This window comes from Notolepis coatsorum (assembly GCF_963971535.1).
Source record: "Notolepis coatsorum genome assembly, chromosome: 17".
Classification (NCBI taxonomy): Eukaryota; Metazoa; Chordata; class Actinopteri; order Aulopiformes; family Paralepididae; genus Notolepis; species Notolepis coatsorum.
In genome coordinates, this window is record NC_140181.1 from 70,082,612 (window position 1) to 70,108,769 (window position 26,158).

Sequence of the window (26,158 nt, forward strand, 5' to 3'; positions counted from 1 at the left end):
ATGGTGGGCGTGTAGAGAAGATGCTCTGAGATCCCTGAAGAATGTCCTTTCTGCTGTGGTGAAGCTGCTTCAGAACATGGCTGATAGTGATCCACCAGACTCTGCAGCAGGTGATGCCCGGATGCTCTTGCGTAGCATAGATTTTGAATTTATGCTATGCATGGAGATTGCCACACCTGTCTTCAATGAAACTGCCATCGCATCTGCTTCACTTCAGAGAAAATACCTTGACTTGTCAGCATCATACACCATTGTAGAGGGAGTCATACAAAGAGTGAAAGCAATGAGGAAGGATGAGGAGTTCAAGGTCCTTTTCTCAAAAGCAAAAGGGCAAGCAGAGGCAGCAGGCATTGAGGTGCCAGAAGAAATACCTGGACAAACAAGACGCAGGAAGGTACCTCAAAGGTACAGGTATAGCTCTCAATCTGCTACGGAGGACTACCAAGTCCAAGACTTGGAGGAGCACTACCGGGGAAAGGTGTTCTTTACCATTCTTGACATACTCTCCCATGAGCTACACCGAAGATTCAAAGGGAAGGATGACACGCCTACTGGGTCAATCCTATCAGGTCTTCACTGCCTTACCATCTCAAGTCACTGGAAGGGCATGACAAACGACACAGCTGCTGTATCTGTCAGAGATGTGTGCCAGTTTTATGATGTAGAGGAAGAGAATGTTGTCACCGAACTCAAGGTATTCCACTCTTCATATGCTCTCCCCTCCAACAATGTCAAAGCTGCACTTAAGTGCCTTAAAGACAATGATGTGGAATCTGTTTTCCCAAATATAACCATGCTCCTCAAAACATATGCTACAATACCAGTGACAACTGCTTCAGTAGAGCGATCATTCTCTAAACTGAGGCTGATCAAAACCCAGCTCAGAAACCGATGTGGGGGGGAAAAAAGCTCTCTGATCTTATGCTGCTTTCAATTGAGAGGGATATCCCAATTGATCATAATGAGGTCATTGATATAAACAGAGGACCAAAAGACGAATTCTGCTATGACTCCCCCACCCACCATCTCCCTTCCATTGCAGCAATGGAGAGCCAGCACATACAAATCTGTCCATGAAAATAACCAACATATTTTCATTAGAGGTGATAGAGGAGAGGACAGAGGATGGCAGGAGGGAGGAGTCAGGTGGTACAATATAGTAAGTTTAATGGAGAGAATGGGGAAGATAGGGAGGGGGAGGGAGAGAAAGAGAGGGAGAGAAGGAGAGGACAGGAGGAGAGGACAGGATGAGAGAAGGAGAGTAAAGGACAGGAGGAGAGAAGGAGAGGAGAGGACAGAAGGAGAGAAGGAGTGGACAGGAGGAGAGAAGGGGAGTACAGGAGGAGAGAAGGGGAGTATAGGAGGAGATAAGGGGAGTACAGGAGGTGAGTAGGGGAGTATAGGAGGAGAGAAGGGGAGGAGAGGACAGGAGGAGAGAATGAGAGGAGAGGGGGAGTACAGGAGGAGAAGACATGAGGAGAGAAGGGGAGGAGAGAGAAAGGAAGAAGCTCAACGGCACTCAAATTAACTTTAACTGTTCAACTGTTTTATGAAATAAAAATGTTAAAGGTGTATTGTTCCCTGTGTGTTTCAACTGTACAAACAAAACTGTACATTGGAATATTGACAAGACCATACTTGGTAATTTACTGTACATTGGAGGGGGTTGTGTTAGGACATTTACAGGGGCCAGTTTCGAATTACAGTCTCCTGTAGGTGTTTTTTGAGAGTGTTTTTGAAAGTGGGTAGTGATTCACATTCCTTTACAGCTTTGGGTAGGGCGTTCCACATTGATGTGGCATAATTGCGAAACGTGTTTAGTCCCTTGTTTGAGCCGAATCTGGGTTTAACATGATTTGTGGAGCTCCCTCTGGTGTTGTGATCGTGGTATTCACTGACCTTTGGGAAGTATTTTGACATGTACATGGGTACCTTGGTCGTGTAGTGTATCTTGTAGACCAGGCCCATTGCAAGTTGCTGTACTCTGTCGTCTACTCTAAGCCATCCTAAGTTGTCAAAGTGGGCAGGGGTGAGGTGGGTTCTAGGAGTAAGGTCAAGCAGTAGTCTGACCAGTTTGTTTTGAGATGTTTGTAATTTTGTTTTTAGCGCCTTTGAGGTGCTTTGGTACCATGAGGTGCAAGCATAGTCGTAGTACCCTTGAATGAGTGCTCCTGCCAGAGTCTTCAGGGTATTCTTGTTTACCAGTGAGGAGATCCGGTACAAGAATCGAGTTCGTTGGTTGACTTTTTTTTATTACATTGGATGCCATTTTGTCACAGGAAAGATTTGCCTCTAGGATGGAACCCAGGTAGGTAATATCTTCTTTCCTCGTGACAATATTGTCACCCACTGTAACTGAAGCCGTCGGTCTTGCTGAGTTTGTTATTTGAACCGAAGAGAATGGACTCTGTTTTGCCCATGTGTAATGATAGTTTGTTTGCCCCACCCAACCCCACCCCACCTACCCAACCTCCTCCAATGTACAGTTTCCATGTCAAATGTATGTCAGTATTCCAATGTACAGTGTCCCCCCCCCCCCTACCCAACCCCCCCCCCCCCCCCCCCCCCCCCCACCTCCAATGTACAGCCCCACCCCACCTACCCAACCTCCCCCAATGCACAGTTTCTATGTCAAATGTATATACTCTTCTTCTGGATTTTTTTAGTATCACAAACAGTACTGTATTTGAAAATCTGGTATGTCATAAATGTATAGATGTAGCAGTACTGTCTATCTGTATTGTTTTCATGTGTGTCATATGATGAATTGAAAATGGGGGACCCTGATGGAAACAAGACGAAAGTCTTTCTCAGGTCTGTAAATCATGTAAAACCCAGATTCGGCTCAAACAAGGGACTAAACACGTTTCGCAATTATGCCACATCAATGTGGAACGCCCTACCTAAAGCTGTAAAGGAATGTGAATCACTACCCACCTTCAAAAACACTCTCAAAAAACACCTACGTGAGACTGCAATTCGAAACTGGCCCCTACAAATGTCCTAACCTAGTTGTACAGTAAATGACCAAGTAAGGCTTTGTCAATATTCCAATGTACAGTGTCAAATGTGTGTGTGTCCCCTTCCCAACCCCCCCCCCCCCCCCCCCACCTCCAATGTACAGCCCTCACCCAACCCACCCAACCCCACCCCACCCAACCAACCTCCTCCAATGTACAGTTTCTATGCCAAATGTATATACACTCCTTTTCTGGACACTTTTGTATCACAAACAGTACTGTATTTGCAAATCTGATATGTCATAAATGTATAGATGTAGCAGTACTGTCTATCTGTATGTCATGTATGTCATATATGTTATGATGAATTGAAAATGGGGGACCCTGATGTAAACAAGACGAAAGTCTTTCTCTGGTCTGCATCCCCTTAACAATTGTATGTATTGAGCTGTACTGTACTGTACCCATTCTGCAATCTGTTAATAAACTTTTCAATCAATCAATCAATCAATGCATCCTCTTAACAATTGTATGTATTGAGCTGTACTGTACTGTACCCATTCTGCAATCTGTTAATAAACTTTTCAATCAATCAATCAATCAATGTTATCAGCAAGCCATATGCAGATTTTGCCTAGTTCTGAGCTGAGGGTTTTTTCAACCTGTAACTTGTTCTTGTCAGAGACCAGCAGGGCTGAGTCGTCCGCAAACAGGAACAAGTTGCAGTCACAAGCTGACGACATGTCATTTGCATAAATTAGGAACAGTAGCGGACCTAGTATGTTTCCTTGTGGAACACCACAGCTTACTACTCTAGTTAACACTAACACGTATAAAATAACCTAGTATTGTGATCTCTAGGAAAATCACAGCCCCATCAAACATGTTGTGATGATGATCAACGTCAGGTGTTTTTTTTTATAAATGAACATTTAAAAAAATGTATATAAAAAAGATATGATGCGGTTTCTCGCCGTCTCTGCTGCAGCCCCCAGGCCCCCGTCTAGTCTGATCGAAACTTTATTGTTCGTTCAACAACAGACAGCGTCGAACAACGTCGAGCGCTGCTGCCTTTGAAATGGCGTTGATGCTTTTAAATGCTAAGTTATTTCTAGTCAGCGCGCTTATTTAGAGATCTTTAAACTATATTTCCGAGTCGTTGTTAACTCCCCGATATGACCTATAGGTTTCGATATTATAGAGTTGTTTAGAAAGAATGAAGTAAAGCTATTTGTGAATAATCCCCCTGCATTATAACAAGGCCACACCGACCCCCGAGCTTTCGTAGGGATCTCACCTGCTGTCGAGAGCTCGGCCCTTCGGCTAACGGATCATCTTAGATGTCGGTGAGTTATAAACCGGTTTCTCTGGCTTTATTAGTGCGTTACGACGATTCAGTATGAATGCAATTGACGTTGCAGTTGCTTGTGATTGATTATACATTTAAACGTTTTTACAATAACTAAGGTTAGGTGATATTGTATGCAGTAACTAATCTGTTCGCTAACATGAGCTAATGTAACGTTAGCATTAGCTAAGCTAGTTAGCATAAACACCCAGTCCGCGCATAACGTTTTAGTTTGTTTACAAATACAAAGCTATGGCTAGCTAGCTAATGTGTTAGCAATCCACTAGCGTTAAATAACATGATAGGAATGTTTCAAATGGACTGTCCGTGGTTTTGACAAGTTAACATTAGCGAGACATTGGCGTGATGTGATTGTGTTTAATTTGGGAATTTTGACATAACGTCAGAGTACATAATGGAAAGTTGCGTTCGTAACTTTACCCAGAGATGCTAACGTTAATCGTGATCGCATTGGACATCAGAAGTATGATAGGAGTTGGTTTTGCAAGAGTGAAGCTGTTCTTAGTTTAAGTTTATTTGGATCCCCATTAGCCACAGCAGTGCTGGGGCTATTCTTCCTGGGGTCCATAACACATAAAATACAGTTACAGACGTATACACTCACAACATTTACATGTCATACATAACCAATCTGATATAAACTGGGGTTTTTGTTGTCACGTTTAAACAGTCTATATATTTGTATGAATGCAATTATATTAGACAATGGTTGTTAAAATAAAAAAAGAAGTTTCTTAATGTACGTTTTGTTTCTTTCTCCTTTACGTGGACAGGTTTGCTGGTGAATGCTGTGTACCATGTTTGGCAGAAGCAGGCATCTGGCAGTGGAGTGACAGAGAGGGGCAGCTCAGTTGACCGGAAAAGTTAAACACCCTCATTTTCATTTAGACTGTTCATTTCTGACCTACAAATTTGTCTTTGTCTCCTGGATTTTATTCTAAGTGACTTCTCTATACAGGGATTGATATCTGAGACAGTGCACCACTTGTGTTTGCGTTAAGACACAGTCGGCATGGCTTCTGTACCAGTGTACTGCTTGTGTCGCTTACCCTATGATGTGACACGCTTCATGATTGAGTGTGACATTTGTCAAGATTGGTTCCATGGAAGGTAAGCTCTTTTTAAAATAATCCTTTTAAACTATGATTGGCTACTGCATGGTGTATGATGCAAGGATGTTGTGTTATAATCTGGTCTTAAAGATACAGTACAATGAACATTTCGTTTTTCAATTCTCATTGCATTTTGTTTTTACAGAAGGTATGTTGTTGTAACATTACCAATTAAAACATCACTACTGTATCTTTAAGTGATGTCTGTGCTATAAAATGACTTAGAATATAAATTTGCTGTGTATGAGTGAATGAAAGGGTGAATGTGAGGCATGTAAAGCACTTGAGTCCATTTACCAATTACCATTAATCCTGACGGACTCAAAACTCATCAGTGGCGAATGTTTTGTGGTCTAATATTTGTGTTGGTGTTTTCAGATGAATGTCTCATGTGATCATAAACCATCACTATTCATCTGGTGAATCCAACATGAATCTCTTGCATGCCTTTGTCTAATATTTAGTAAATGATATTCTGTGTAGTTGTGTTGGAGTGGAGGAGGACAAAGCAGCAGAGATCGATCTCTACCACTGCCCTAACTGTCAGGTCACCCATGGACCTTCCGTCAGTAAGTTGCTTCTCCTTGGGTTTACCTCCATGCCTTTCTGACTACGTTATTTCCTTAGTGGCTTACAATTTGTTGAGTTCTGGAAACACTAACCAAATCCTCTATCCATTTTAGTCACCTAAAAGCTGTTTGCACATTTCTGGACACCCTCTCATGCTTTGTTTCAAGCAGTTTGCAATCAGTCTTTTTCTTGCCTCTTTTTCTCAGTGCGTAAGCGCCGTGGCGGCAGTAAGCAGACAGACAGTGGTCCTGGTGGAGCAAGAGATCCTAGCCGGCCAGTCAAGACGGGCAGTCCACAGTTCGTCAGGGAGCTACGCAGCCGGACCTTTCCAAAGTAAGCCTCCTCACCAGGCATCATGCATATTCACCTAATGTGCGTTAATTCACCTACCTCAAACACGCCCTCATTTATTGATCCTCCAATCACAACTGTTGCTTTCCTTGGGTAGCAACAGTTCTGATTGGAGGATCAAAAAAAGAGGGCTCAGTTTGAGATGGGTCAACTGCCTTTCTCACGGGCAACAACTACCCCAGAGGTGCCTTTGAGCAAGGTAGTTAATCCCCAATTGCTCCAGTAGAGTTGCTCACTGGTCAACAGTAGAGGACTGATTGCACTAGGCAGCTCCCAGGTATGAATGTGTAAGTATAATTATATCAATGTGAAGGGTGTTTCTGTAATAAAAAGCATACATGCTCGTCAAATCTGACCTCGATGATTAATGTCTCATCTTGTTTGTGTGTGTCAGTGCCGACGAGGTGCTGCTGAAGCCATCAGGAGCCCAGCTGACAGTAGAGTTTCTGGAGGAGCGATCCTTCAGTGTTCCTGTGATGGTGTTGAGGAGGGACGGTCTGGGCATGAACCTGCCCCCTGCGTCATTCGGCGTCACAGACATAGAGCACTACATAGGTAAACCACTTCCTATAAAGGATGTCATCTCCTTTTGGCCACTTTACTTTATGGCCAGTTTTCCAGAGTTGTGTAAAGTCTTCTATTTAGGACCTCAAGGCTAACGCGTGCTTGGGAACACGTACTTGCGTATATTTACTTAGGCCTAATTTTGTGTCCCACAATGTTTGTGTAAGGATGTCTCGATTAGGAATGTGCAAGGATATCCAGTTAACCTTAAATACATTTTTATTTTGTATACATTTTATAGGGTGAATGTGTAACACTTTTAAATAAAGTGAAGCATTATGGCGGCTGAGTGGCGCAGTGGGCAAGGCGCTCGCCACTAACGCAGGATATGCTGGTATCGAGCCCAGCTCTCTGCGTTGCTACCGGCTTGGCCGGCCGTCATACTAACACAATTGGCAGTGTTAGAGGGTGGGAAAGCCGGTGGGTGGGGATTGGACGTTGTGGACAGCGACTCCTACAGGTCGGTTGGGTGACGCCGGTGTGGCGGAAACAGGAAGTAGCGAGGGCAGTGTGAGCCTCCCACGCGTTACTCCTCGCCACAGAGTTCGAGCTGCTGCGGTGAAAAGATGCGACAGGCTGCCTCCTCGTGTACCGGAGGGGACACGTGATGCAAGGCTTCTATCCTCACTACAGCCGACCAGTGGGAGGCATAGTCTAGCAACGTTCAAGACAGGGGAGGGAAGAATTGGAAATACGAAATTGGGATGGGAGAAAAATGGGGAGAAAAAGTGGATAAAAAAAAGTGAAGCATTTTTATCGCTGCCCCAGAAAATATTTCCATCTTTCTCCTGAAAACTCATATCTCAAGACCTTTCACTACACTGGGCATGCACGTGCCTCTGATTGAGTACATGTTGAGTTCTAAACAGCGCATGCCTGATTGCCTGTGTATTAAACTGTCAATGAGGAACATTAATAGAGCGCAGCTGCGCATGTGAAGTAGGCAACACAGTGGAAAACTGGTGAAACGAGTTGGTGATTATCAAAGGATTGGCTGGTCATGGATTATCAAAGGACATACAAGACTACCCAAGAAAGACCTTGGTAATAACGTTATGAGGCAGACGATGGCTCCATGTGGGCTGTTTCGGACAAATTAACAAAATAAAAACTGCATACCATTCTCTGATTAGTGATGATGATCGATAAGAAGGATTGACGACATATCACTGTAAACCCCATAGCGGGCATTTCTGCTGTGGTGAAATGAGTTTAGTAAATTATAAGTCTCATCATGGTGGGCATATAGTGTTTGTTTGGCTCTATTGTCATGTCAGAAGATGCAACAATATTTTCTATGGGTGCGCTGCACATGGCCGTTTGTTTTGGAAGAGAAAGTGGGTCTGCATCATTTTCACAATCTCCGTCTCCGCATGGACACGAGTTTCAGTCAGTTTTACAAGTGTTGCTAGTCTACCAATGATGAGTAAATCACAGTTACCACCTGTATTTTTGTAGTTGGCTAACATCATAAACTACCAAGCATTGGTTAATGACAGCAGATAGCCGGCTATCAAAATAACCATTATGCACATCCCTAGTCTCCATCAAGCTTTCTTGCAGAGTCATTTCATATTCAGTATCTGCCGATACTGAGTCCCGATCTGATATTAGTTTATTCTAGATAATACAGCTCAGCTGTGTACACTTCAATTCAATGTATAGGTAGGGCCTCATAAAATCTTGTTTTATTTTTTTCTATTTTATTATAACGTTCAGTTTTATTCCATGTAATTTTGTCTGGATTTATAAAAAACAAAAAAGAAATTACCACCCAAATGGGATTCTGGCTTAATGTGGGCACTACACGTAGGCACTATATGTCTATGTCTTAACCCAGTCAGGTTATTTGTTGATGGAATGACTATTTTTTTTTTTTATTGATCTTTTTCCCCCTCCATTTTTCCTCCGATTTTCTCCCATCCCAATGTTAGTCGTATGCCAATTCCCAATCCCTTCCTGGTCGCTGCGCACTTACCCCCCACAGTCAGATCATCTGGGAGAGTGGAGGCTATCACGTGCTTCCTCTGACACGCGTCCAGCCAATCAACCGCTTCTTTTCACCTGGCAGCGCGGATCCTCCCTGAGAGGGCGTAGCGTGTGGAAGGATCACACTATCCCACTCAGGTCCTATCCGCGCTTAGCAGGCGCCCCGACCGAACTGTAGGAGTCGCTGTTTACAACGACCCGGACCCACCCCGCCAGCTTCTCCCACCCTCTAATACAGCCAATTGTATTAGTGTGAACGGCCAGCCAAGCTGGTGACAACCCCGGAGCTGTGAGCTGGATTCGAACAGGCGAATCCAGCTCACAGCTTCAGGGTTGGTGACGAACGCAATCTCCGCTACGCCACCTAACCGCCCCGGAATGACTATTTCTAATTATAAGAGTAGCGGCTACTACTACGTGAAGGTGCCTAGGAGGCATGTTCCCGCCGCCCAGAGTGAAGTGAAGTATCGGTCTCTCGCTCCGTTCGCCTAATTGTACTGACTTTGCATGAGCTTTTAAACGTTTCCCACGTTGATCATAAGATTGTGCAGACATTTTGGCTTCGTCATCTCATAAGAAACCACATGGATCACTGGCTGACGATCCCCTCCTTAAATAGGCAATAATGAACGAGCACAGTTCATTCAGTGCTTTTTGGCTCCCTGTTTCTCGTGTGTGTGTGTGCATAGCGTAACCTCCCCTCACTGACTAAACAGAGGATGCTGATAGATGGCAAGCCTGCATCACAGATTTTGCTTAATGGTTTTCATTTGTTTTTTAACAAAAAAGGATCTGAATTTGATTTGGCTTAGTATAGCAGATACAGATCAGTTAAACGTGCCGTGATCGGCCCCAATACCGATCTTTGAGATTTGACCAGTACATCCCTATCCATGTGTCGTGTCTAAAACAATGATTCTGTGTTGATCATAGGTCCAGACAAAGAAATTGACGTGATCGATGTATCTCGCCAATCCGACATGAAGATGCGACTGGGAGACTTTGTGGAGTACTACAACAGCCCCAACAGAGACAAAGTTCTCAACGTGATCAGCCTAGAATTCTCTGAGACTAGGTACACTGCCCAATAATGTCCCCGAAAGCTAGTAATTTATTGTGATTACTGACCTGAACTAGATTATTGTTCTGATCACTTCCATATTTTGTCACTCAACAAGTTGAATATGAATTTTCTCCATCAAATTGTACTTGTTTAAAATCTGGTGTGGGGGCAGACTCTGAGCTGCAACACCGGTTTCAACTGGAGTACATTTGCCACCCCGTCTGCCCTGGACTCCTACACAGACATTGTGTTATAACCCTTGTTACTTATCTGTAGATAGTGATACTATATCTATATCTGTACATATCCTACTCCTACTACTTACACTGCTGGCCAGTATGACTTACTACCATAGTGTCTTTATACCTGTATCTCTGTGCGTTTACTCGCCTGTACATTGTATATTACTCACACTTTACTGTTACATTTGCACTCTGGTCGAATGCCAAACTTTTTGTTGTACTGTATAATGACGATACATTTTAATCTAATCTGATCAAGTGGACTATCTTTTCAGGTGAGATGTTTTGGGGTTTAAAAAGTGCTTGTCTGTTGTAGGCTCTCGAACCTCGTGGAAACTCCAAAGATAGTCCGGAAGCTGTCGTGGGTTGAGAACCTGTGGCCCGAGGAGTCTGCGTTTGAGAGGCCCAACGTGCAGAAGTACTGCCTGATGGGGGTGAAGGACAGCTACACAGACTTCCACATCGACTTCGGAGGCACCTCAGTGTGGTACCATGTCCTGAGGGTAAGAGGCGCGGGGGTGGGGGTGGTACTGTTGATTCAAGATTCAATTCAAGAGTTTATTCATCACATACATACCATGTTGGCCATGCACGCTACGATTGTGCAATAAAACAATAGTAATAGTAGTAATAATAATAAGATAACTACTACTAGAATAGGTGCGGCTGGGTGGCGCAGCGGACATTGCGCTTGTCACCAACGCAAGAGACACCGGGTTCGACTCCGGCTGACGGCGTTGCCTCCGGCTTGGGCCGGCCGTCATACTAACTCATTGGCAGAGTTAGCGGGTGGAAGTCGATGGGTGGTAATCTGGACGTTGTGGACAGCGATTCCTACAGGTTGGTTGGGGGACGCCTGCACAGCAGAGACAGGAAATGGCGGGGGTAGTGTGAGCCTCCCACACGTTACACCTCGCCAATGAGAGTCCGCTCTGGCAGGTGAAAAGATGTGACAGGCTGCCTCCTCGTGTACCGGAGGGGACACGTGATGCAAGGCTTCTATCCTTCCTACAACCGACCAGTGGGGGGCATATGCGAGCAATGTTCAAGACAGGGCAGGGGAGAATTGGAAACACGAAATTGCGATGGGAGAAAAATAGAACACGAGGAGAAAAAGTGGATAAAAAAAAAAGATAACTAGAATAGACATGATAAATAGACATGTTAATAAATCACTTAAAGGCAGTGGATCCTATGTACACTCCTATACAATGTGCAGTTTTACTTCTATGTCCCTATGCTATACTCGCTGTTACTAATGGGATTAAAGCAAAAAAAAATCTCCTGACTAAACTTTTTTCAGGCCAAGTCATATTCTTATTTTAACCTCCACTATATTTTTATTTAATAGCGTTAGCGTTTTAAGGAAACTAGATCATTTTGAACATCTTTTTTCTATTTCCAGTTTGCTTTTACGTAATATCAATGCTGTTTTCAATTCATTAAATGAAACTGATTGCAAGGGTTGACTGACTTTGTCATACAAATAAACAAATCTACATACTGTAACCTTTCAGTATTGTGTATAGTTCAAATTATGTATTGTCTATAGTTCAAATTCAGTATTGTGTATAGTTCAAATTCAGTATTGTGTATAGTTCAAATTCAGTATTGTGTATAGTTCAAATTATGTATTGTCTATAGTTCAAATGATGTAATAGTTCAAATTATGCAGGGCTCGAAATTAACATTTTACTTGGTAGCACTGGTTTGAAGTTGGGAGCACCAGCAAAAATGTAGGAGCACCCACCTAAATGTAAGGAGCACCAACAATATATATGTAATATATTTTTTGTATTGATAAAAAAACGACAATATAACAGTACTGTAATGCAGTAAAACAGTGAATGTAGCCTTAAACTATAGTATAGTGTAGACCTAGTAGTGTAGCCTATAGTGTAACTAGGCATGTGCCGGTATGACATTTTGAGGGTACGATAACCGTGGGCAAAAATACCACGGTTTCACGGTATTCGGTACATAAAAAAATCCCCCATTGAACAAAACGTATTACAGTGCACAATAAGCTTTTCTGTAAGTGTTATTTATGAATGTGTGAAGACTGTCTGTATTACACACAGAGGGAACTGTCTGACCACTTTAAAACTAAGTACTGAATATAAAATACTTCCAAATAAACTTTCATGATTATGAATATGTAGGCTACATGTCAAAAGGGCATTTTGCTAATGTAATCTACTTGCAAAGATGTGTTATAATCAGTGATGCCACTCCTTTAAAAAGTAATCTTAGTTACTTTACTGATTACTTGATTATCAGAGTAACTTAGTTACTTTGAAAGTAACTAGGTTACGAAGTCGTCCCCCCTGCTGCTGCCACAACATAAGAATGACAAAAAAAATTGAGTAAAATGTACTCAGTTTGAGTAAAATGTACTAATAGGGCATGTAGGCCTATCTTTCTGGACTCTTTTTGTATCACAAACAGTACTGTAATTGCAAATCTGGTATGTCATAAATGTATATATGTAGCAGTACTGTCTATCTGTATGTCATGTATGTCATATATGTTACGATGAATTGAAAATGGGGGACCCTGATGTAAACAAGACGAAAGTCTTTCTCTGGTCTGCATCCCCTTAACAATTGTATGTATTGAGCTGTACTGTACTGTACCCATTCTGCAATCTGTTAATAAAGTTTTCAATCAATCAATCAAACTATTAGAAAATTCAGAATGTTTCCTTTCAAAAGAGGCCAGACTCAGGTATGTGCTATAAATGGTTAAAGAATAGCTTTCAATTTACTTTGGGTATGCAATCAACAGGCGTTTTATGCAAAATTTGCAGGACTGAATGTATTTTTCAACAGGTCATTTGTAATTGTAACGGAATACATTTAAATAGAGTAACCCTACCAATCCTGGTGACGAGGGGTCATGAGACACTTTTGAAATGCACCCCAGAACACTGAGCCACTCAAATGCCCCCAAATGAATGCATGGACAGAGGGAGGGAGGAGACTGATGAAGATGATACACTCTTTTCTGGACACTTTTTGTATCACAAACAGTACTGTATTTGCAAATCTGGTATGTCATAAATGTATAGATGTAGCAGTACTGTCTATCTCTATGTCGTGTGTGTCGCTATGATGAATTGAAAATGGGGGACCCTGATGTAAACAAGACGAAAGTCTTTCTCTGGTCTGCATCCCCTTAACAATTGTATGTATTGAGCTGTACTGTACTGTACCCATTCTGCAATCTGTTAATAAACTTTTCAATCAATCAATCAATCAATCAATCTATAGATCTATAGATTTCACAAAAGATAAATGGTCAATAACACCACATGTAGGCTGATATGTAGCTGTACTGACAACCTACATACTGCAGTATGGTGTTCCATGTTCATGAATAGTGCAATGCAAAAGATGTTTAACTCAAAGGTGGAACATACTGTTTGGCTGGTGCACCTCGGACGCTCCGAGTCCTGTAGAAGTCGATGGTCGTGCTGTGCTGTATATTCCATATGCGGTAGACAGTATTTTGTTTCCTCCGCAAAGTGAATGTTTTTTTCACCCGGCTTAGCTGACACAAACGTTAAGTAGACTAGTGAACTTCCAGTGCAAGAAAGCGTTACCAGCGCGAGCGTCTCCCTGCTAGCTCGCAGTTTAGGTCAGCCTGATAATAACAATAACAGCCGCGCCCACCAGCATGGATCAACACGCGAGGTTGCGTGCTGTGACGTCACTGCCCAATACTAGGAAAAGCTCTCCAAACGTATATTTGACTGTCGAAAACGAAAGAAAATACTGCATTCCGCCTGCATTATGATGAGATAGTAACGAAATAGTAACGCACAGCCACTTGGACAAGTAACTGCAATCAGATTACTGGCTTGTAAAGATTAACGCATTAGATTACTATTTTCGGGGAAAAGTAATCAGATTACAATAACGCGTTACTTAGTAACACGTTAGTGGCATCACTGGTTATAATATAGCCTAGTACTATTCTTACTATATTAAACTTTGGATTCATCTTTTGTGGTGGCTCAACATTATTCACACACGGAACTATGTGTTGGGGATAATGGTTCCGCACGGACCATATTGTTGTTAAATTGCTGTCGGCAAACTTGCTCAGTGTCAACAGAGTGTTGATGTTAGCTGCTAGCTGGCTCCCCGAATCCACAACAGCCAGACAGCCAACCGTACAAAATACAGTCTCAGCCAATCACATCGATTTGTACAGTTAGTTAGCTCCACTCCATTGCGAATTAAAAGGTAGCCAGCCAGAACAGCCCGTATTGGCAAGCTACAGTTGCTAGGTAGCTAACGTTAGCCACCCGAAGATCGGTAGCTAGCTAACGTTAGCCACAGCTTCAAAAAACGAATTTCAATTATGTTATGAGCTGAGCTATAGGCAAAGCCAGCTAGATAACGTTAGACAACGCCTCGTGTAGTAAACTAAAGTGAATAGTTTACTGGGCCATTGTTTAATGCTTCAGTGGTGTTAAAAGAGGACCTGCACGCTTGCTACGGTGCAAATGATACAGGTCTGTGAGGGGGAGGGCACTGCGAGCAGCGTGTGTGTGCGTCAAGCTCACGTTTGATTGGTTAGAATGGTTAAAATGCCCTTTTTCATAATATTTGACGCCTCTGATTGGCTAAATGTTGTTTCAATCTGTATGCAGGTAGCCAATTCCGTCAGACTCCAAATCAAATTGACGAAAAAAAAGACTGAAATACGTCTGGAGACGGAACGCTTTAACACATCCTGCGCCAATCACGTTGTACGACGTGTTTCAAGTGCATGCTAATTCTGCCAGATCACGGCGTACAACGTTATTGTGATTTATTTATGCCTATATCTCACATTCTAGGAATTACTGCAGAAGACGATAAAAACATATTTATATTCTAGACGGTATTTTCGTATGACTGTGTGAATGAAAAAGTAAAACGTTCCTACATCCTGAACGATAGATAATCGATGTTGAATGGGCCATAGTAATGTCAATTTAGCAATACAATTTAAAAAGTTATAGCCCTGCAAAGAAGGTGAACATCTCCATAGACTTACAGTGCTGGCAGAGAATGGTATAAAATGATCAAACTCCGTGGCAGTTAATGTGTTAATGCATGCTACTATGAAACAATCACAACAAGTTATTTTCTTAAAGTGTCCTTTTTCTGAGGGTAAGAGGCGTGGGGGTGGTACTGTTGTAATTTGCTTGTGTCTGGGTTCCTTTAGTTGTAAATATATATATATTTATTTTACAGCAGAATTAATGGGATTTCAAAAATAGTGTTTTCCAAGTGTTGGTAATGGAAATTGTGCTATTTGTCATGAAGTAGTCGTGTAATTTGATGAGCAAAATATGTAGGGGCTGTGTTTATTGTTATGCTCCACTGTGGCACAGGCAAACTTGGTTTCCCTTGGGGACAATACAATTACTTAAGCATTCAGTACCAGTGTTTCCCCTAGGATTTTTTCAGGGGGGGTGGTAGGCCCCCCGAAACTACTAGTGTTGTCGCGGGGTGCGTGTGTCACGGATACGTGGTGTCAACAGTGTCGTCATAGACGCGTGCAGTAAGGCGGTTGTTGTGAAGGGCCAGATTAAAAGCTGAGAATCTACATTTATTGTTTTATATACCTTGTATATTATTTATATATACACGTTATATCCCTTTAAGCCTGCGTTTGAATCCCAGTAATATTCACTTTCCTCATTGGATAACGTTCTCGGCGCCAGGCGGCGAGCCCCCAAAGTCAGGTTCAAAGGCGAGTCCAGACATGTTGGAACATGCCTGGAGACGGCGCATTGATTCGAGACGAGAACTGAGGTTCGGCACTAGAAAGCCACTTAAGTATATATATCGCGGCAGGTGCGAACAGTAGCTGTTCATCAAGTTCAGTGTGATTCTAATGTAGTGAGAAGCAGTTCGTCTAACAGAGCGTTGAGAACCACGTGCGAAGTGAATAGTAAAAGTGTCAGATTTAATGCAGTAACGTCAAGTTCGACTTAGCTTAATGTGAAGTAAAGAGTCGTTAATTATTGTGTATCGTGCCAACAGCAGTTCGTTCGTGTGCAGCATTACCCAGCAGTTCGTTCGTTTAGCTAGTGGAACCTTAGCCAGTGTGCGTGGACTAAATACATTGGTGCCAGTACACGAGGAGGGCCTAGTCGGAGAACCTACTGGACATGTGCATATCGGAACCGACGGCGGCGATTGCAGAACCAGTATTGGTTGGATTATAGTGATTGTGGAACGTACTACCCTTGGAGAAGAGCATCGTTAATACCCACTGTCGTTTGGATTTAACCACCGTGAGGATCTACTTCGGGCTGGCTTCGTGGACCGAGGCTAGCTGGCTATCATCATTGCTATCGTGCAATTGGATTACAGTTATTGCTTTGTTGCTGAGCATTTGGATTACAAGGACTGGATTCTGTACGTGAACCCCCTTCTTCTTCAATTGAACAGACTGAGTATCCGAACATTCTTCTTCCCTCCAGAGCTTACATCTCTGGGAGGAAACCCCCCTTGTCTCCAGCGGTACCAGCGTTTCCCCCTATACTACCATCCTACGCCAGGCGGCGTTAGCCTAGTACCCCATCGTAGGAATTATTCTATTCCCACTGACTTTTGCTACTGACTGACTTATGCATATTCTTCGCCATACAAGCGCGACCTTAATTCTCATATCTGTACAATTTGCTGCATAATAATAAATACCCTCAATGATATTTCTTTGTCACCGTGCCGTGTTATTATGAGTGTCTGCCATAATTAGTTGTACTGTCTGGCAAGTAATACTAAGTACATAATTAGCAGTGGTTTAATCTATCACAATCTTTAATACAGTCAGGGTTTTGTAACCCCTCAGTTACAGCGGTTGTTAGTATCGGTGCATTTCTTTCCAAAGACCAGAGTTGGGACGGACACACGCATGCACGCACGCACACGCACACACACACACACACACACACAGAAAGGGAGAATGGCTTATAAGTTATATGTATAAATATTAACAATATTTACTCGCTGGTTTGCTAACATTACTGGGATTAAAGCAAGCTATCAAAAAAAAATATATATATATATATATAAAGTTTCAATTTTTTTTTAGCCTTTCAGGAGGGGTGGGGGGTTTCGTTGGCGGGGCGGGTCGCCCCTTCAAGGCAATGGTAGGGGAAACACTTGAGTACAATGAAAATCGTATGATGATAATAACTTGGGGGCCAACAGTGGCTCAGTGGGGGCGACAATGACTCCGGTGGTAGAGTTGACCTCTGGTAATCTGAAGGTTCGTGGTTCAATCCCGGCTCTTCTCTGCAGTGTGTCGAATTGTCCTTGAGCAAGATACATAACCCCTTAACCCATTCTCTGCCACGCTTATATCCATCGCTGTTTGATCTCTGCCAGCACTGTAAGTCTATGGAGATGTTCACCTTCTTTGCAGGGCTATAACTTTTTAAATTGTATTGCTAAATTGACATTACTATGGCCCATTCAACATCGATTATCTATCGTTCAGGATGTAGGAACGTTTTACTTTTTCATTCATACGAAAATACCGTCTAGAGTATAAATATGTTTTTATCGTTTTCTGCAGTATTTCCCAGAACGTGAGATATAGGCACAAATGCATATATTAGATCATCAAATGCAGTTTGATACCGATCGACGCTATATAAAAAATCTCAACTGTACATGGTCCTAAACGTTATGACTGATCATGCGTGGGTGAACGGAGGGGGGGGGGGGGGTCGTTTATAATTCCGTGATAGTCGTTAGATGCTTCATGTAGTATGGGTGATATATTGATCAGAGCAGTTTGTATAGAAAATGATAAACAAAAACGCTGAAACTCACGTCAGTCTCCTTGTACCGTTGGGCGATGAGAGTGGAGCAAACAGATCCCAGTTATGTGGTGGGGATCGAGGCGATCCATTTCCGGTGTTGTATATTACTAATACACGCCCAAATCATGTAGATTATTGAGTTATGGCAAAGATCCATATCCATGGTGTGTGTATTGAGTCCCGCGACGATAAACGAGTGGCCGGACGGAATAGGGAGACGCACCGGGATCACAAGAGATCCACTTCCGGTTGCAACTCGCCGATCAGCCACCAGGTGGCAGTATTGAAGCATTGCAGAGTTGTGCTGGCTCACACAGCATCCGACAAGGCTCCGTGAGTGAAATATGAATACCATGGCGAAAATATGAAATTATGATCAGAATCACGTTGTACGCCGTTATTGGCAGAATTCGCATGAACTTGAAACCCGTTGTACGACGTTATTGGCGGGGAAAGGGTTAACCCCTAACTGCTCCAGATGAGCAGGTTGGCACCTTGCATGGTTGCCTCCGCCGTCGGTGTGTGAATGTGAGCGCTTTGGATAAAAACGCTATATAAATGCAGTCCATCTAACTTGACATCTCCTTTCAAGGAACAGAGGGCTATGCCCCCTCAACATACTGAGAGTTGGCTCTGCTCAGAGAGGGTGCACTAAAACTGACACTCCTGACATTAACATTCCACAATAAGAGATATAATAGAGCAGGGGTAATCCTAATTCCCAAGGAGAAAGAGACCTCCATTTTAAGACGGTTTCAAACTATCCCTCCTGGACGTAGAAGGTAATTCTAGCAAACCATTTAGAAAGGAATAGTTTAATAGATATCATAGTACAGAAAGCAGGAATCCCAGGTTTTGCACGGTGCATAGAACACACTAGCACGATATGCCACCAGATTCAGGCAGCCAAGACAGATAAAAGTGATTTACATGTGGTATTTTTAGACCTAGCAAATGCGTTTGATTCAGTACCACATAGCTTTATTTGGAGTGCTTTTGCATACTTCCAAGATGTAGTTTAACGGAGGAGTTTAAGTGTGCGAATGTGAAAACAGAGTTGTTGCCATCAGTGAGCAAAGATACATTAGTTAGTAACTTGGTCCCAAATCCAACTAGAGGGAGGAAATGGACAGGCAATACAAGAAGCAAAGGCAGCATACAGACATTGTAGGTAAGGTGCAACAAGGCTTAGGGCTCAGCTCAGAAGGTAGGGCTGACCTTAAAAAAAATTGGCATTTGAAGCTTCTGGGCCGAGATTCGATTTTAATTCGAAGCTTCGAGATAAAAAAAAAAATATATATATATATATATATATTTTTTTTTTGTATTTTATTTAATGTTGTGGGACTTGGTACAGCACTTTGTTCAACTTCTCAATGCTGTAAAGTTTAAACCTTTTAAAATCTTAGACAAACTAAACACTTTGCTTTCATGAAATATTGTAAGCCGTCATTTGAGGCTTTATAAAAGCAGCACAATGAACACAAATCTGTCGGTGCCGAGTCTGACCTCATCTTAAATAACAAACATCATTGCTTGTTGTAGTTAACACATTGAGTGCCAATAACGAGATTTCTCGTCCTAACTCGCCATGCGTTGAGTGCCAATGACGAGTTTTCTCGTTATTTAATCGTTATTTCTTTTATTAGCGATATCCATTTATTTTTCATCCATCCAGCCTGACGTTATCATTGGGAATGGCTCTGAGCTCGAAAAGGGCAAATACCGCCCCCTATCGTCTCCCGAATGGTAATGCACATCATTGGATTGGATTGAGTGGGCATTGTGCATCAGAAAAAAACTCCGGTCCAGGGTTTCTCCATCTCTGGCAAGCAGTGTCTGTTACTACATTCACTGGGGAGGCTGGGAGGAGCTTTCGATTATGTGTTTCGGACTATAACGTTGGATCAATAAACGCAGGGGTGTACAGTGCGACATATATATTGCACGTGCTACAGCAACAGCGGTCTGTGCGATGGATGGATTTACTTCAATAGCACTGGTGCGATAGGGATTCGGTTCATATAGATACTCTTATTTTGAAAATCCTGTAGCGGGTCTCATTTCTGCCCACGCGCAGCTCCAGCTAGGCTCCGAAAGCTAGCAACGTTCAGGTGCATATGATACTCTTATTTTGAAAACTCTTGTGACAACTCGACGAGTCATATCCGCGCTTCTGCAAGCAGAGCAGCGCGTTGGTCGGTTGGTGCGCACTGCCACTGCTGCGTTAACACAGCAGTGCGCCTACACGTCCCGAAATAAGTCTGTGGTGTTTTTTTCTTCTCGCAACGGGTCAAATGCATCTACATGCTTTGCACCGTCGCCATTCCTTTATGCGCACATCGCCCGAAATTAACGTTTATGTACCATTACAATCACTACAACGTTAGCAAGCTAACAAGCTAATCCTGATCAGAGGCAGAGCCAGCAGACAGTGTGGACTGGGGAAAGGGAAATGGGGGGGCACTCTCTCCCCTTCCCTGTGTGTGTGCGTGCGTGCGTTTGGAAAGACGATGAAGTCACTAGTCAGGACTCAGGACAGGAGTATATTATAGTAAACTGAGGATGGACAGATAATGTTGATATTCAAATAAACAAGTTTCGAGAGGAGTGGAAGTTTGAAGACGGACTAGACTACAATATGATGCGGGGGTGGTGAGTTGAAACAGTGTGTGTGAATGAATGAAAACTTTATTTAACAGATTGCAGAATGGGTACAATACAGTACGGCTCAATACACACAATTGTTAAGGGGATGCAGACCAGAGAAAGACGTTTGTCTTGTTTACATCAGGGTCCCCCATTGTGTGTGTGTGTGTGTCCCAACCGACCCCACTTCTATGTTTCAATAAATTATTTGCATTTAAAACTATTAACGCTGACTCATTCCTTCAGTCCACTCAAAATTATGCTAATATTCCTTATGTTGTTTATGATATTAATTGAAAATAGCATATGAGAGTATCATAGTAATAATAACACATGGCGATATACTAAATGACAGCCAAACATGGCACTGCAACTAAATAACACAAATACAATAGGCACATTTGTGACTGTTACAAATATAACACGTTTTATACTTGTGCTACAAGATTTTGGCCTGTGCTACAAAACTATCAACCTCTGTAGCACCAGTGCTATGTGCAAAAAAAGTTAACGTACAGCCCTGAATAAACGCGATCGATATTTGGAATGGCGATCAGGAATTGGATTAATCTTTTTGCAGAACATCTGATCTGAGGTAAGGACTATGTTACCAGTTTTGGGGTAATCAGATGTTTTTTTCACAGATCACAACGTGTGTGTGGCTGTGTGTGTGTGCGTACACATTAACGCTAAGCACGGCATGAATAATAGATTTTTCAGCCCGCTTCTCTAGCGTGCATAAGTACACATATACTATCGATAATCTAGCGTTTATTTGAAAACGATTCATAAATAGGCCAAAAAATTACAAAGGTTTTTTGTGTATTCCACTAAAGGGCTATTATCGCGGAATTTCTCTGAAATTACTAGAACTCTCCGAAACTATACTCGTATTCAAAACGGTATAAAACGGAAATGTACCAATGAAAAAACAATCTGTTTCGTACATGTTGACTGCAAACAAGTCATTGATAAGCGAGGGGTGTTTTAGACCCATAGCCATAATTTAAGATATAGTTTAAGCTAGGGCTGGGCGATATGGAAAAAAATCATATCGCGATAACGATATGATAATGTTATCATATTTCTCTATATCGATAATTATCGAATTGTTATAAGTATTAACAACAGATGTATGTTTATTTTGCAGCAATTCTTTGTCATTGCCGCCATCTTTAGTGTTACATCCCCTCACACTCCAGTTCTCAGGCTGCAGCTGGTTTAAAAGCGAAAGTAAACCGGCTTCTCTGCTGGCTGTGGCTCCAGGGGAGTTGAACAGCTCTGGCTCTGCTAGTTTATTTTCGATCTTTTGGCGCTTTTTTGGTGGACAAACCACTGCACGCACATGTGCACCGTGACTCGTGACTGGAGTCTAGCTCTGCTAGCACACATAGCCTACTGTGGACAGACGGTTTCAAACTGTATTTTAAATTAGAAAGCAAACAAAATAAATGGACAAGAGAGAAATAAATCTCAATTTGGTCAGTATTGTCATTTGGACAAGCAAAGCCATTACTTTAAGTTGCAGGCAAGAAAGACGAGTCTGTCCACTGTCTCTGGTTTTAAAACTGCCCTGTTGCAGGTCACAAAAAAAAAAAAAAAAAAAAAATATATATATATATATTAACACTTTGGTTGCCTAAGGTTAAATTAATGATATACCATAGATTGCCAGCGCTATTTGTCTATGGAGAAAGTCCCCTTCTTTGCAGGGCTATAACTTTTTAAATTCTATTGCTACATTGCCATTATTAGGGCCCATTCAAAGTCCTATATGTATTGTTCATTGTGTAGCAACGTTAAACTTTTTCATTCACATATTCATAGTAAAGTATGGTCTAATGTATAAGTATGTTTTCATCTCTTTCTGCAGCTTTCTCCAGAACGTGATATATAGCCCCAAATGCATTATATTGATGATGAAATACAGTTTGATGGCAATCAGCGCGATATAAAAAATTCCAACTAGACTTACTTCTAGAAGTTACTACACGTCATCTGATGTTGACCGGATGGGCGAGGGGGCGTTTATAATTCCGTGGGCAGCGTTATACCAATCATCTAATGTGGGTCAAATGTTGATAATATCAGTTATTATCGAAGACGGTAACGTTACACGCTGAAACTCACCCCAGTCTCCGCGCGCCGTTGGGCGATCATCGTCGAGTAGAAATTTTATCATTATGGGATATATTATTACCCGGTCCATCTCCAGCTTGTATAATGGTATATACGTCCAAATCATGTTGTTTATCGAGTTATTGGCAATCGATCGCTATGTAGTGTGACGAGCTAGAGTCACGGGACATGTACCGAGTGGCCGGAAGCAATACGGACGTCTAGCAAAACCTCTACTGCGCTTCCTGTTAAGCGGTTGCGCCGATCGGCCACCAGATGGCGCTCCTGAACCGCCAGAGAGCTCAGTGGGTCCTGCTGGTGGATCTCAGGCCAGCGGAGGGACATTATGAATCCGATCGCAGATTTTTGAAATATTGATATAAGGACGCTGTACAGCGTCCCCCGGCAACTTTAGCATGGCCAGCAAAGACGTGAGAAGACGTGTCCCGGCACCCAAAGTGTTAAAAAAAAAAAATATAAAATATCGATTTCTTTTTTATTTCGATATTCGATATCGATTATTAAAATATATCACGATATTTATCGTTATCGCCCAGCCCTAGTTTAAGCGTTCGCAAATATCCTCAACCTCCGATTGACTAAAGCGCTGGCACTCAAGGGGTTATCTCGGCAAAGGGGCGTGGCACCCAATGTGTTAACAAAGAGAGGCAAAGTTGATTTTGCAAAAAAATTTATTGATTTTTTTTTTAATATATTCGAATTCTATTTTCCCATCGAACGAAGCTTCGAAGTATTTAAGACAGCCCTATCAGAAGGTCCCACAGAAAGGAGAAAGCTGCCGGTTGTGCAGTAGGTACGTCGACAAGAGGAAGTAGTGAGGTGTACAAAGGCTGTGGCTCATACTAAGCAGGGGCAGTGGATGAACTGGGAAAGTGTAGAGGAGGCTTAGCTGGAGGGACCTGTGGAGTATGGAGGAAAATTGTGCTGCAATCACCACAGAACCTGAAACAGTGCGTAGATGGAGACCCCTCGTGACTACTGTTTTCAGAGATGGCAACTTTTAAGCACATTCTGTCAGGCTGCACAACTAGTCTTTATCAAGGTTGGTACCTTAACATGGCAACATAACCAGGTTTTCAAAAGCTTAGCGGCAGGAATTGAAAGCAGAAGAGTACAGATGAATGTGGAGCCATTCAATTTGTCTGTGGGAGTGAGGTAGATAGGTTTTAAGGCAGGCATGAGTCAGGTCAGCTAAAGGGAGCTAATTATTCGGAGATGCATGTAGATTTGTGGGGAAAACTAAGAAATAGTTAGCACTAACCTAGTGTTATGGTCTGTGATTTAGTAGAATTGACGGTGCCCGGGAGGATTTAGTGGAGGAGGCTTATGAAAGGAAAATGCTTAGATATATAGATTTGGCAGCAGGGTATGTCCAGTAAAAGTGGGATGCAGAGGGTTCATAGCATGATCGACTGTCACTATTGGAAGAGTTGGGGATTCGTGGGTGGAGTTTGTGAATGGCTGTAAAGGAGATGTCGGAACAAACATTGAAAGGAAGTCACTGTCAGTGGATTTGGTTGAGGAGAAACAATGTCAACTGGGGGCTAAATTAAACAAAGTTTTATTTCGTCATATGTATGTTAACACAAGGTCAATGGTACAATTAAATGTGTTGGACGAGAGAACAGGTCAGCTCAGCAGTTGGAAGAACATTAGTCATATAATGGTGACCGTGGCTCAGGAGGCAGAGCAGTCGCCTGGTAATCCGGAGGTTCCTGGTTCGATTCCTGCTCCTCCCTGGCAGCGCGTCGAAGTGTCCTTGAGCAAGACACTTAACCCCTAATTGCTCCCTATGTGCAGGTTGGCACCTTGCATGGTTGCCTCCGCCATCGGTGTGTGAGTGAATGGGTAAAATGTGAGCGCTTTGGATAAAGTGCTATATAAATGCAGCCATTTACCATTGATATAAAGTAGGTGGAGAATTATCCGACGTTTTTCCCAATATGTTCATTATTATTATTATTATCATTATTATCATAAGTAACATTTATTGCATGCGTTAGTTGTTGTCTGGTGCCGCCTAGTGGATGCACTTTGGAACTCGTATTGTGACTCTGGACAGGTAAGCTGTCTCTGCGCCAGCGCGTCGCGCTATTTAAATTACACTCTTGACCATAGGCTGTAAGGTGAAAAGCCCTGTGGGCGAACTGACTGGCCAACGGTACGTTGCATTGTATGCGCCGTTAATATCCGCAATTATCCTTTCATTCATATATCTAGTTAATAATTAATGCAGTTTATTTCCTTTCCTTTGTATAGGTAAATAATCTATCGACTCTGTATCGTCTGACGTTTGAATGTACGCTGCTGACTAAACGCTGACTACACGTTGACTACTACTGACTAAATGCTATCGACTACTGGCAGTTGATAAATGCTACTATCCAATGCCAAATGCTAACAGTTACTAACTGTAACCTGACTTAGGGCTGGGCGATATAACGATAACGATAAATATCACGATATATTTTAATAATCGATATCGAATATCGAAATTAAAAAAAAATCGAAAAATCGTTTTTTTTATTTTTTTATTTATTTATTTTTTTTACCTGCAACAGGGCAGTTTTAAAACCAGAGACAGTGGACAGACTTGTCTTTCTTGCCTGCAACTTAAAGTAATGGCTTTGCTTGTCCAAATGACAATACTGACCAAATTCAGATTTCTTTTTCTCTTGTCCATTTATTTTGTTTGCTTTCTAATTTAAAATACATTTTGAAACCGTCTGTACACAGTAGGCTATGTGTGCTAGCAGAACTAGACTCCAGTCACGAGTCACAGTGCACATGTGCGGTGGTTTGTCCACCAAAAAAGCGCCAAAAGATCGAAAATAAACTAGCAGAGCCAGAACTGTTCAACTCCTCTGGAGCCACAGCCAGCAGAGAAGCCGGTTTACTTTAGCTTTTAAACCAGCTGCAGCCTGAGAACTGGAGTGTGAGGGGATGTAACACTAAAGATGGCGGCAATGACAAAGAATTGCTGCAAAATAAACATACATCTGTTGTTAAAAAAAAAAAAAAAAAAAAATTAATTTATTTTATACTTATAACAATTCGATAATTATCGATATCGAGAAATAAAATAAAATTATCATATCGTTATCGCGATATGATTTTTTTTCCATATCGCCCAGCCCTAACCTGACTATCAACAAACTGTTATCCGCGTCGACTCTGCTGGACATTACCAAATGCCATATCGACCTCTATACTGACATTATCCACTAACACTTGAATGTAAGCTGCTACTAACTACCAGCTACAAGCTAACTGCTTGCTTAATTGACCACCTGGTGATTATGGCAACTCAGTA

General features: G+C 42.2%; 1 protein-coding gene across 1 annotated transcript in view; it reads left to right on the top strand.

Annotated features, from left to right (window-relative positions):
• Nucleotides 1–4,021: 4,021 nt before the first annotated feature.
• Nucleotides 4,022–26,158, top strand: part of phf8 (PHD finger protein 8) — a 63,490-nt gene continuing 41,353 nt past the window's right edge. The window contains exons 1-7 of the mRNA XM_084333874.1: nucleotides 4,022–4,306; nucleotides 5,103–5,439; nucleotides 5,925–6,010; nucleotides 6,218–6,344; nucleotides 6,757–6,917; nucleotides 9,849–9,990; nucleotides 10,537–10,723. Coding sequence (XP_084190000.1) covers nucleotides 5,342–5,439; nucleotides 5,925–6,010; nucleotides 6,218–6,344; nucleotides 6,757–6,917; nucleotides 9,849–9,990; nucleotides 10,537–10,723 — 801 coding nt within the window. The 5' untranslated portion in view covers nucleotides 4,022–4,306; nucleotides 5,103–5,341. The remainder of the gene's footprint in view (nucleotides 4,307–5,102; nucleotides 5,440–5,924; nucleotides 6,011–6,217; nucleotides 6,345–6,756; nucleotides 6,918–9,848; nucleotides 9,991–10,536; nucleotides 10,724–26,158) is intronic.